Here is a 13,599-nt window from a genome sequence, read left to right on the forward strand (position 1 = left end):
GAGGAAAACAGACAAGAAAAACTTAATGGAGAGAACCAAGAACTATTGGGACTTAGAAGAGAAGAGGTTATGGGCCCAGGAATGCCCAGGAGAAGTACGCAGCCTATGTAGGGGTGATTGAGGAGATAACATGGCATGTAGGGAGAAGAGGGAGACTAGGTTGATTAGCTTCTGTCAGGGACAAATGTCTGGATCTTCTCCCAGAATATCTCAGTCTGCAGCAGAGTGGCCTTTACTTACTGTTTACTATAAAAATAATTTCCTCCTAGAGCCTGCCTTGCTGCTAGTGCAAGCTAGCCTGTGGATAGGCTGTAATCACATCTGGGATGGTCTAGGTGCAACCCCATGCTCATCTGTGTCAGGCTCCTTGGGTCAGCCAGCCTAGCCTACTTGGTGACACTTCTGCTATATTCCCTGGTGACAGGCCTGCCAGCCTGGGTGAGGAGCACGAGGCCATCATGTATGGCTGGGCAGTCTGTTTCACTGCAGGGGCGCCCAGCAGGAGAAGGAGAGCTAAACCCCAGGAGATGCTTGGGTCTCTCAACAAGGTACCCAGATTTGTTTCATGCACCTAAGGAAGGGGCAGCTTTTGTATCCTTGCAAGGACATATAAGGGCTGGAAATAGTTCTGGAACGAAGGAGTCAGGTGGCTACGATTTCCAAGGGCAGTCTGAGAGAGTGAGGCACATCTTTTAATCGAGACTCCCGGTTTGTGGGACTTGGGCAAAGTCAATGAGACGTGTTATCAGCGACACTGGCGTCAGCTGCCTCTGTAGTAAGACAGGAAGGATGGGAACTCATGAGACATGAGTTGTGGGAGTTAGAGTCAGCTGGCCCACAACCAAGCATCCATTCCAAATCTGTTCACTATCTATCGTGAGCAAGAACTCAGCTTGGTTCTACGAACAACATTAAATATCCATGTAAGTTTACACTACATATACATGCCTACATCAATGGGACTCTGTAAGGAGGACTCAGAAGAGTCCAATGTGGGCAAGGGTGTGAAAGCAGAGAGCTGGAGGGCACATTACACTAGCCTGGGATGACGCAGGGAGGGCCTTCCAGGAGGAAATAAATGAAGAGACCAGCTATAAAGATGTGTGTGTGTGTGTGTGTGTGTGTGTGTGTGTGCATGAGTGTGTGCATGAGTGTGTGCACGTGCGTGTTTTAGAAAAGGTCAGTATGGGCTGGAGAGATGGCTCAGTCTTTGTACTCTCAAGCACGAGGGTCTGAGTTGAGTCCGTGGAACCCACATAAAAATGCTGGGTGTGGCAGCAGGCATCTGTAATCACAGAACTAGGGAGGCAGAGAGAAATGGATCCCCGGGGCTTGCTGGTCAGCCAGTCTAGCCTACGTGGTGAGTTGCAATACCCTGTCATAAAGGATGTGTCTGGGCTGCCTGAGGATGGCCTCTAAAGCTTGTCCTCTGGTCTCCACACGTGTGCCCATGCACCTGTACACACACGACTGTGTAAACCCACACCTGCCTTAAGATTTTTAAAAAAGCTTTGATTGCAGGCAATTAGCTTAGGGAAGGGAACAAAGTGAGCCTAGAAGTGTCGGGTTTGCCGTGAGGGCATTGCACTCACTGGATCAGATGTGCTAGACTGAATAGACAGACAAGTGCAAGACAGGACGAAGCCCCTGGGGAAGAGAAGATGCCTCAGTGGCCCTGACAGGAGATGAAGCCTGGCAGGAGGGGAAGGTATAACCTGGAAGTGAGTGAGGAAGCTTCAAAGTTCCCATAGGACTGAGATACCCATAGGACTGAGATAGCGTCCAGGGTGGGAATCTAAGGCCATGGTCCTCTATCTTTGTTACGTGATCCCCTAGCAGGGCCTTCTCTATCTTTGATTGGATGATTCGTAAGAACAGTGAGACACTATTTGCTATAGTGACTCTGGATCTACTCCGGCCTGACAGACTCGGGTGAGTAGAGAATAAGAGTCATGTTCCTTAGCTGACAGAAAAGAAACTGAGGATGCGGAAAGCGCTGTGGGAGCGAGTTTCCATACAACACAGGAAAGACACTTTTCATCTTCTTCATCTCCAAGATTTGCTGTGCTGGGCTGCTCTCTCTCTCTCTCTCTCTCTCTCTCTCTCTCTCTCTCTCTCTCTCTCTCTCAGCCTCTGAGGTATCTACGGTCTCCCTTTGGAACTGTTACAGTTTGCAGTTTGCACACTGTTACAGTTTGCAGGGCACATGCTCCTTGGCATTATATCACAGTGGGTATAGACTCTGGCACATGTAAGTGCCCTGCTCCCCTTCTCTAAGTGACGTCGAGGGTGCCGTTCCAGGCCAGCAGTGTGTGTGTGGGGGGACCTGAAAGCGATGTGCTCTGTAGTTTCCATTAGATGTAAAAATCCCACTCAGTGCTCAGAATGAGAAGGGAAAAGCTGGCTGCACCGACTGCCACACGGCATCCCAGCTGGAGGCACCACAGGCTGTCCTGAGAAGGGTTCTGTCACTGGGTGCTCACGGTTTTTAAGCCTCAGTGGTGATCATTCAGAGTTGGATGGACCATTTACTTTCTCACAGTTTTGTCTCTAAGAGAAAGTATCTGGTTGCTGCCCAGAGCGGCTCCTTCATTTATTTACCTGGGTCCCTCCAAGGCTAGGACACGCTCTGTACATGGTAAGTGCTCAGTAGATGCTGGCAGAGTGAAGAAGTCTTTGGCGTGCCATGTGAATAGCTTGACAACTGTGATCTAAACTCACTTACTTCTTTTTGTCCAATGGTTTGTAGAAAACTGCAAAATTCATCTTGAATCGAAAGGAACTTGGCTTTTTCTGTTCCTTCGGAATCCTTGAGGTAAGTCATGCTTTCCTGAAAATACTTCTCGGCCACATCTGAGAAAAGCATAGAACAACAATTTTGAAAATAGCTGAAAGACCCAAGCAGACATGGAGCAAAGATGTTGTTAGTGACAGTGAAACATTTAAAACACGAGCATTTGGAGAAGAGACGTCAGTCCAAGGGACTCTCCGGGGCCCACTATCCTGCCTGTGCTGGCAGAGATTATTTAAGTCTCAGAAGGAGACTGCAGCCTGCTTTCCTTATTTTTAGTGTTTTTTGTGACATACAAAGCAAAATTAATGGGGTGAGAAAGGAGAAACTGTCCCCAGACCTGAGCACATTAGGACACATTAGGGTATTGTCATGTTGACTGAGAGTGCATTATCTCTGCTTAGACATCAGCCTCTCTTCACCGCTCACACAGTTTTATGGACTCTAACTGTAATCTTGTTATATATTTCTACAACACACATATACATATACACACACAAACACATATACACACATACATACACACACACAAACACATATACACACATACATACACACATACACACACATATACACACATACATACACACATACACAAACACATACACACACATACACACACAAACACACACATGGACACTCATGCACATACAGACAGACAGACAGACAGACAGACAGACACACACACACACACACACACACACACACACACACACACCAATAAACAAAACAGAACCAAAAGAAAAAAAAGACAAAAAAAAGTCTGGTTGATAAACTACTGAAGAACCCCAACCATTCTAAACCCTTAAACACACAAATTAATAAAACAAAAAGTTTCAAGTAAATGACAACCATAAAAGCAAGACAGGGAAGAGCCCAGGCACGGAAAATGAAAATGAAAATAAAAGCCAGAACTGTGACTATAGACAGCCCTCTTGTTATACCAAATGCCTGAGCTAATCTAATGCAACTTAAAGTGAGGGAGGCCATGTTTTGCTCATATTGTCGGAGGTGTCGGTCTATGACTCAGTGACTGTTGCCTCTGCTCTGCCGAGGCTAAGAGAACCTGTAATATCATGTCATGGTAACTAGGAGTGGGGAGAATCAGGAAGGACCGGGGTTCCCAACATCACCGCTGAGAGGTTCTGAGGCTGGTCAATAGTAGTAGCACAGGCTGGGGGCCAAGCCTTTAGTATAGGGGCCTCAGGAGGGCCACAGCCAGACTGTGGCAAACAAGGGAAAGTGGCTGAGCACTCCACAGACCTATTAGAAACAGTGTATCCACTCAGCACCCGGGTTTCCCAGGCTGATCAGGACTGGGGATGGGGCCTGAGGCTGGTTTGTAGTAGGAAGCTGAGTGAAGCTGCTGGTAAGAGGCCAGCATGGTGCTTCAAAGGCGACTTCACTGCTACTCGTCCCTGTGGCTCTGGGCCAGAGTCCTGAGTGTGCTGTGAGCTCACAGGTCTCTGCTGGCTTTTAGAAAGTGACATCTCTTGGGCACCACTGAATCACATGGGCTTTTGTTATTGATTTGTTTTTTGAGACAGCCCTTGCTGTCCTTGAACTCACAGAGATCAACCTGCCTCTGCACTCTAGAGTGTGGCACCACTGTGCCAGACACCTAGGGGTTTTCTGACCATAGAGAATCTTCTCCAGCTGGTGACAGAAAAAGGAGTCAGAGACCCTGGGAGCTGCTGTGGTTTGGGTCTAGATTGCCTCCCAGTGGCTCACATGCTAAAGGCTTGGTTTCCAGACTGTGAAACTGTTAGAAGGTAGGGAGACATTTAAGAGAGAGACTAACTGAAGGAAATCATGCTACTTAGGGTGTGCACCTGGCTCCCTTCTTTTCTCTCTCCTTTCTTTCTGGCTGCTAGGAGGTAAGTGGCTTTCTCTGCTATGTGCTTCTGCCACTGGCATTCAGCCTCCCCATAGGCCTAAAGCAACACAAATGGAGACTTCTGAACCATGAGCTATAGAGAGAATCTCTTGAGCACTGTATGGAAGCATCACCTGTCAATAAAAAGCTAACGGCCTATTAGCCGAGGCAGGAAATAGGAGGTGGGAGTTCAAGTAGGGAGAGAGGAACTCTGGGATAGAATCAGGCACAGGAAGAGATTCTCCCAGAACCCTGAGGAGACAGATGCATGAAACTGAAGAGAGGTAACCAGCCATGTGACACTCATAGAATTGACAGATTAATTAGTTTACGGACCCATCGGAGAACAAGCCCAAGCTTATGGCTTACACATTTGTAAATAATAAGTCTCAGAGTCGTTATATTGGGAACTGGAGTGTGGGTGGATAAGCCCACAGCTACAATGAATCAAATAAACCTTTCCTTCCGTTAAGCTGTCTGTTCTCAGGAATTTGTCACAGTGGAAGGCTGACTATCACAGAAGCATTAGGGGGTGGAGTGACGGAAGGAAGGTCTCCATTGCCAATATGAACAAGGGCCCTAGAGGAGTGATTGACCAACGAGAAAACAAGGCTGTAGCTGTAGGAAACCAAAATCTGATATCAACGGGAAAGAGATCGTAAAAAGACCCGAGCTGTGGATGTCGGTAGGGCTGACCGGCTGCTCGACTGCAGCCTCAGCAGAGAAATCAGCCTTGCTGTGCCAGACACCCGATCTCAGAACCAGCCCCTTCAACGCAGTTTTGTGTTTATGTGTGTGTTGAACATGCACTTGAGTGTGCGTATTCGGAGGTATGCATGCCCATGTGTATACTGAGGGCAGAGGCTGACACTGGGCTATCCTTCTCCACTTTATTATTACTAGAATATTGAGACCAGGTCTTGCGCTGCTTGTGGGAGCTTTCCTTTTCAGCTAGACTAGCTGGCCGGCGAGCCGGGGATCCTGCTGGGGTTATAGTTGGAGGTCCACCACTCCTGGCTCTTACGTGGGTGCTGGAGATCTAAGCCTGGTTGCTTATGCTTTCCCAGCAAGCACTTCATCCTCTGCACTCTCTCTAGCCCCACAACTATAATGTGTCTGCAACAAAGGGAAACTACTGTGGAGAATATAACCTTTAAGGTCTATATTGTTCAGATACATAGTTTACAATAGTTTGGAATTAAACAAATTTTAAAGAGCAAACAAAAGAAAAGAAATACAGCCAGAATTATGTTTTAAATGGTGGGTCCTCCCCCTCAAATTTATGCTAAAACTCTAATCTCCAAGGCGATAGTCTTTTAGAGGTAACGGTGTCACAGGGATGGAGCCCTCCTGAATGATACGTGCGTGCGTGCGTGCGTGCGTGCGTGCGTGCGTGCGTGCGTGCGTGCGTGCGTGTGTGTGTGAGAGAGAGAGAGAGAGAGAGAGAGACAGACAGACAGACAGACAGACAGACAGAGAGAAAGACCCTGGTCAGCTGCCGAGAGAGAGACAGACAGACAGACAGACAGACAGACAGACAGACAGACAGAAAGACCCTGGTCAGCTGCCTTGGCCCGCTCTATCTGAAGAGCCAGTGTTACACAGAGCTGGACTATGCAGGAGGCAGCCACCATGAGACATCAAACCCGCTGCTACATTGCCCTTGGGCTTCTCATCTCCAGGGCTTTGAAAAAGAAATTATTACATCACCTGATCTATGGTGTTCCGTCATGGCAGCTGGAGCAGATTAAGGCAGTGGAGAAGCTCTACAACTAGAAATGAGCGCATCTGCACAGATCTGAGTGGAGGCCTTAGGGCTGTCCACCCGCAGACACGGGCTCACCACACTTGTGAAAACTGCCACTGAAATTAGAAGCTTCCACGTATTACGTAGCACATTCCTGTCTTCACAGCTGTAGCTAGGGGCTTCTCTCATGCTGGCCAAGAAACAGATGCTTCAGAATTAGCTGGCAGCCAAGATGGACACTGAGCAGACAGAAACACAGTGGAAACGGACAGACAGAATGGCCCAAAGACACAGAAGCCCCAGATCATTTGTGGATAAGCAATCCTGCACCGCGAAAGAGCTTCGAGAACATGGCTGGGATTCTCAGCGAGAGTCCCGGGTGCTGAGGCGTGATCCAATTAATTTTCTAGCTAATCGTGAACCAATAAAAGAGTGTGCCGTGATCCTGTAAGAGTAAAACAGAACTGGCTGGATGGGCAGGCCGGTGGTGTGTGACAGTGACCCCAGCACGCCCTGTCTGTTCCCGGAAGACCTCTAGACAAAGGAGAATGAGCAGTAAGGCTAGGGAGCAGAATGGCCTGGCAGCAGGTATCACGGGCAAGCTGACTTGTATCTACAATGGCACATCAGGGTCCTTGCCTCACAGAATGTCCTGAATCGTAGAAACAGCAGGAAGAGGGACCTCAGGCATCAACAGTGACATTCTCCCTGACTGTAAATCTAAAGTAATTTCATCTTTATCTGGAAAAAAAAATCCCTTTTATCACAAGATCCTGACTTACTTCCTCACCTCTCCAGGCCCTAAATGAACTGTGAACCATGGTTGTATGACAGGTCTTTGTGGAGTTGTATCTGAAAGAGATTGTTTTCTGGGGCCGGGAGGGGGAGCTTAGGGCTTGAGGGGGGATTTTAGGTACCCTAGATTCATTTGGAACAAAGGACGAGAGAGTTTACAGAGTTTGGAAGCCATGGCTGCTGGATGGGAAGCCACCTCCTGGCATTTTCCTATGTTCCGAAGCTGGGTATGAATTCACAGAGGCAGCAAGCAGTTCAGTGTTCTTGCACGTGGCTGCCCTCAACTTTAAAAAGCACTTCTAGAATCCTCTGCAACCCGATTCCGACAGCCTGGGCAAAGATGAAGTCATCTCTGAAACATGGACCCGTGACTCAGCTGGGGAATCTGAGTCCTGGTGGCGGAGGTAAGCCAGGACCATAAACCTCTTCCCACTCCTACCGCAGCAGCACAGTGTTTGGGTTGTCCCCGGGCTCCAGCAGTGGGAGGGAGGGAACTATACTGTGGACAGGTACTTTAACCGTCTCTGCAGAGGGCTCCATCAGGGGACTTGGAAGACAGGTAGACTTGCACAAAGAGCTTCATGCACAGGCAAAGGGAAGCAAAGCCTCGTTCAGACAGCCAGAGAAGAGGGCTGCAGAGGAAGGCACTGGATGTGTGTGTGTGTGTGTGTGTGTGTGTGTGTGTGTGCACATGTGTGTACGCGTGTGTGTATGTTTGTACATGTGTATGTGTGTGTACATGTGTACATGTGTGCACGTGTGTACATGTATGTATGTAAGTGTGTGTACGTGTGTGTGTACGTATGTACATGTGTATGTGTGCACATGTGTGTGTATGTGTGCACACCCACATTTATGTGTATGGGGATACGTGTGCTGCTGTGCATCTGTGACAGGGCAACTTGTAAGAGTTGGTTCTGCCCTTCCACCACTTGGGTCCTTGCGGTCAAACTCAGATAATAAGGCTTGGTGGGAAGCACTCTTATCTTCTGAGCCATCCCTCTGGCCCAGGTCAGGAAGCTTCCAACTAAAATAGATACTAGTTAACCTAGGGTTCATTTTCCTGAGGCTGTTCTGAGACAGGAGGAGGGGTGGTAAGGACAGCTTCCTTATGTGGAGGGCTCCATGTACAATGTGACAACCTTCTAACAGTGTCAAAGACAATCTTTACACTAACTGCGGATGTTTAAGGACTCTGGGAAATTTAAAAACAGGAAGTCTCTAATCTAACTTGACCCTCGCTGGGCAAAGACTGAGCTACTGAGACTACAGTGGGTGCTGCTACCCCAACCACCTGTAAGGTCCCCGGGGAGGCCTGGGGGCTCACGCCTTACTTTTTCCACACACCTGATCCCACACAGTAGGTGGCTGAGCTGTTAAACGTGCTGTAAAATCTAAGGGAGTTCATACATGTTTCGGGGGGCAGGTATGTATCAGAAAGCTTGGTGGCTACACTGAGCAAGAGGCCAGAAGAAGCTTGCAGGGTATAAAGGTGCTGAGCATTCTCACGGCTTGACAAGGGGCTCGGATGCCATGAGATCTGCTTGCCTTGGCATCTTCACCCTCTGGAGCTGTCCACACTCCCCACTCCCACCCCTCTGCTGCTTAGAGTCCCATGTAGGGTCACACGGGCAAAAGTTAGGCATCTTGCAACCTTAGACCTCCAGTCCCTAGGTTAGGGCAGTACATGTGTTCTCCAGAGAGCTGCCTTAAAAATCCTTTTCAAAAGCATCGAGTATAAATAGCATGGCTTTTCTGAGAAGTTCTGGACACAAATCTTACATGCTGGCATCTAAACAGACAGCCCAAGCCTTGAGAAAGTGGCTGTCACAGGCTGTGCACTTCATCCTGCCCAGCAATGGCACAAAGGACTTGGAGGAAAGGCGGCCACTGGCCAGGTAGGGTTCCTGAGATCTCTGCTCTACCCTGGGCCATTCCTGAGGGAGAGGATCCAGTCACCCAGGACTTGGGTTCCTCTGCTGACCCCAAGAGCTACCACTTGAGCCCCTACTTGTGTTCTGGGCTAACCTGTGCCACTAGGGTTTGAGGTCCGTGGTGTGAGCCACCTTTTGGGGTGGTGGATACAGGCAGGAGACAGTTTGTGGTCCCCATTCTAAGACCTCGTGCTGTTGTATCTGCTGAACGACCTTGCCCTACAGTTCCCTAGATGTGAGGATAACTTCCAGAAGTTTCTGAGAGGGGATTATTCTGGTGCTGGCGGAAACAGAAGGAACATCCTTTGCATCTCATGGCCTCACCCATTTCTCCCTTGCTTGCCAAGGGGCTCAGAGCAGGCAGGCAAGTGCAGGCTGATGAGTCCTGAGTAGAGGGGTGAGGATAAGGAAGGGTCTCTCAGAGCACACGGCACCAGGGCCTGGGAAGGCTGGGGAGGGGAAGGAGATCAAGAAGAGCAACACGAGGATGGAGGGACACAGACAGGGTGCAGCGGGATGGGGTATCTGCCAGCAGACTATACCTCACCACAGATCCACTACAGAAGCCTGGAGTGAAGGAGGGGAGAAGGGGGCAGCTGAGGAAGGCCACGGGAAGGTACAGGCTACGGCCAGGGAGTGCTCCCAGCTGCCATCTTACCCGTGAGGAGACCCCAGGCTCTAACAGTTACAACAGCCTGGAGCTACCTGACTGCTAGCCTGTCAAGACACTCGGGGTCTAAGGGGCATTATAACACGGAGCCACTGTGTGGAGGAGGGACGGATGTTCCCAAGGCAAGCAGGGCTAGCAGGGCACAGGGGAAGGACTGAGAAAAGGGAGGGCTGTGGAAGGTCACGGAGACATGCCCAGGTAATTACTTGTGGGAGGGGGGCTTCATAAACATTTTTCATTATGCCTGTGCAAAACATAGGAGAGGCTAGGACTAGTGGGAGCTGAGAAATAGATGCATGTGTGCATAAGGAGTTATACACAGGGGAAACCCCTGTTGGAGCCTAGGCTCCAAGAGAGAGGCAGATGCCATTCCCGCTGTTGTCTTGGGACCCACTGGACCTCCTTAGCCTGCTGGTGCCCAGGACAACACGGAGCCACTTCCAAACAAGGCTGCCTGCTCTGAGCGGGCCCTGCAGCACAAAGGTTTACAGAGTAATGTACTTGGCTTTGGTCCATTTCATTTTAATATCCTTAAGGAGAAGCACTCTAAACACAAGGCCAAGGCCCTGGACACTTAGCAGGGTTGGGAGAGCTGTTAATACCAAGTTTGTCTATGGCTGCTCTGGGAAGCTGGCCAGGCCCAGGTTAGTGACATTCCGCAAGCCTGAATTGGGAATCTTCAGGCAAGCACAAGCCTCCCAGACTTCTAGGGCAGTTTTGTCTGTATGAGGAATGCAGGACGGCACAGTGCAAAGGCACCGGCTCCAGCCTGGAGTCAGAAACGCTTCGGGGCCAGCAGCGTTGCGTGCTAGCAGACAATGCCTTCAATGGACATCCAGCAAGGGAGCAGGAGCAGACCAGAGACAGAAATCCTCACATGGGAACTTAGGCTTTTTAAAGATTCTATTGCCTTTTTCTCCCCAAACAAAAAACAAAACTGAAAGTCTATTAGGTACCCACAGGTTTAAACACAAAAGAGCAAAGGCTGGATTGCCCCTTGGTACCCTGAAAGACGGGCAGGTTTGCTTCTGGGGGGAATCTTGGGACTGGAAATGGCTGTAGTCCAGGCCAGAAAGCCCTGGGTGAGAGCAGTGGGCAGGGGTGGGGACCGTATCTTCCAGACTCCCCAGTGGTCCTCTTTCCTTTCCCCTGCAGGGGGCAGTAGAGGCCTGAATAGGCCTCAGTCCTGGCTGGGTCTCTCACAGACTTGCCATGGTGCCTTCTTCCATATAAAGGGCAGTGGAGAGAAGGCAGATGGGGGGATGGGCTTGCTTGGTCTGCAGCTCTACTCCCTGCCTGGGCGGTTGTCTCCTGTTTCTGCTTCAGAAGGAAGGTGAATCAGGCTGCTTCTCCCCTACCCCCCCCCCCCCCCAGCACTTGCAGGTACAAACTGGGGCACGCGCTGGCCAGGCCAGCTTACTGTTCAGCCTTGCCTTCACCTGCCACCGGGGGGAGCAAGGACTCTGACAACAGGAGGTTTTGATGGCTGGGATAATTGGGAGCTTCTCCACACGGGTACTCATTTCTGATTTGCTCAGGGTTCACATTATTATTGGACAACTGGCATGGCATGTCTTTCCACCCTCTGGACTTCTCTGCCACCATCCTCACTAGGCTTCAGTAGCCACATTAAAATTCTCATCAAATTACAACTACTATTACCAAGGTGAGAGATGTCCTCTGATTGGCCGGTGCTGAATTCTGAGAGGGGTCTGTTAAGGAGCAGCCTTGGGCTCATCTGGACTCTGTCCTTTTAGTATAGAGCAGTGAGGAGAGAGAGGAGGAAGAGAGGGAGGGAGGGGGGAGAGAGTCAGAGACAGAGAGGAGCTTCTCTAGACTCACAGAACACTCTGGTAGGAAGACCTGGCTATGGTGCCTCTGTAAAACTAGAGGTCATGTCCTGCTTCTGGAGATTGTTAACGGTATCGAGAACGCACACACACACACACACACACACACACACACACACACACACACACACATACACACCCCTCAAATTGGTCAAATTGGATTGTCATTGATTCTATGTAGAGCAAAGCAGACTGGTGTAACTTTGAACTTTGGAACAAAACCATCTCCATGCATAATTTCTGTTGTCCATCACTCAGTGCATGCAGTCAATAAGCGAGTTCACTTGTGCTGGGTGGGGCTCGGAACCAGAATAGCCCCTGAGCAGGACTGGTTCCAGCCTCTGCCTCTTCCATCACTAGGGGAGTTTCTTAGAGGGGATTGTTTTCTTAGAGGGGATTGTTTTCTTCCTCTGCCCATTTCAAAGGCTCAGAACTTTTAGTTGTCTTAACCTAGGACCCACGGAGACGTCCTCATCTAAAGGCTCCAGTGGCTCAATTTCCCATCAGATCACCACTAATGTCACCAAGGTGATAGGTGTTTCAGGTGCCCTCTGATTGGTAAGTGCTGAGAGGCCTAGCAAGGAGCAGCCCTTGGGCCCATCTGGACTTTGTCACTTGGTACAGATTGATAGATTGAGAGACCAAGACAGAGACAAAGGGAGACAGAGAGGAGCAGATGTCTCAGGGAATAGCAATGACAGCTACAACAGCAGTGATGCGTGTGTAGGTTCTGGTATCATCACAAACTGCTGTCAGTACCTGTAACAATCTGCAGAAGCAAGGTGTGACCTCCAGTTTTATAGAGACACCATAGCCAGTTCTTCCTACCATCTGATAAAAGTCTTCACGCTGCTTGAAGCCAGAGACCTGGACTCATGGTGACTCACATCTATAACCCTAGCACTTGGGAGGCAGATAGGAGAACTGCCCTGACTGAGCTTCAAGCCAATCTGGGCTACAGAGTAAAACTTTGTATCGTGTATGTGTGTGTGTGTGTGTGTGTGTGTGTGTGTGTGTGTGTGTGTGTGTAAGTACTATGAAACCATAAATGTAAAGATAAACAAATTCATTATAATTCATAGGAGGAAATACAAAGACAAAGTGTGGAGCAAAGACTGAAGGAAAGGCCATCCAGAGACTGCCATACATGGGGATCCATCCCATATACAGCCACCAAACCCGGACACTATTGCGGATGCCAAGAAGTATATGTTGACAAGAGCCTGATACAGCTGTCTCCTGAAAGGCTCTGCCAGAGCCTGACAAATACAGAGGCAGATGCTCACAGCCAACCATTGGACATAGGGCCTGCAATAGAGGAGTTAGAGAAAGGACTGAAGGAGTTGAAGGGTTTGCAACCCCAAAATAAAATATGTGTGTGTGTGTGTGTGTGTGTGTGTGTGTGTGTGTGTGTGTGTGTATGTATCACCATAATAAAGACTGAAAAAGCAAACAGAATAAGAGAAGCTCTGAATCCCCAATCCCTGAAAACCATGAGCCCAGCAACTTCCTTTCAGAATCTCAAGGCTCCGGGACCAGAGCTGTGCTCACCCTCATCATATTTGCATCAGTCGCCATCAGCCAACAACTGAAGATTTCACAGGCAGATACTGACAGCATTAGCTGCCTGTCATGTGGGACCATGTTGCTAGAGAAACACAGTAGATACAATCTTCACTAGAGTGTGTGTTTCCTGTCACACACAGGATGCCAGGATGACCAAGTAGAGAATCCCCAAATCTCATACTCTAACTATCCTGCCGAGACTAGGAATTGCATATTGAGTGCTGGCCTCTGTTTGAAATCCTGATACCGATGTACACGTTCACCGAACGCCTCAATGGCTCAATAGTTGCCTTGGAAAGCAGAGATGCCCTCTCGGCCGTGCATGGGTCTCCTGTACTTCATGGTGTTTTGGATGAAGAGTGATGTTCTG

General features: G+C 49.3%; 1 protein-coding gene across 3 annotated transcripts in view; it reads right to left on the reverse strand.

The window, feature by feature from the left end:
* The window catches only part of Ttc23 (tetratricopeptide repeat domain 23), an 86,872-nt gene that overhangs the window by 22,214 nt on the left and 51,059 nt on the right, over positions 1-13,599 (reverse strand). For all 3 annotated transcript variants that reach the window (XM_032893427.1, XM_032893424.1, XM_032893423.1), the window contains one exon: positions 2,726-2,853. In XM_032893427.1, the coding sequence (XP_032749318.1) occupies positions 2,726-2,853 (128 nt within the window). The remainder of the gene's footprint in view (positions 1-2,725; positions 2,854-13,599) is intronic.

The sequence above is a fragment of the Rattus rattus genome, chromosome 2 (assembly GCF_011064425.1).
Source record: "Rattus rattus isolate New Zealand chromosome 2, Rrattus_CSIRO_v1, whole genome shotgun sequence".
NCBI classification, from domain to species: Eukaryota; Metazoa; Chordata; class Mammalia; order Rodentia; family Muridae; genus Rattus; species Rattus rattus.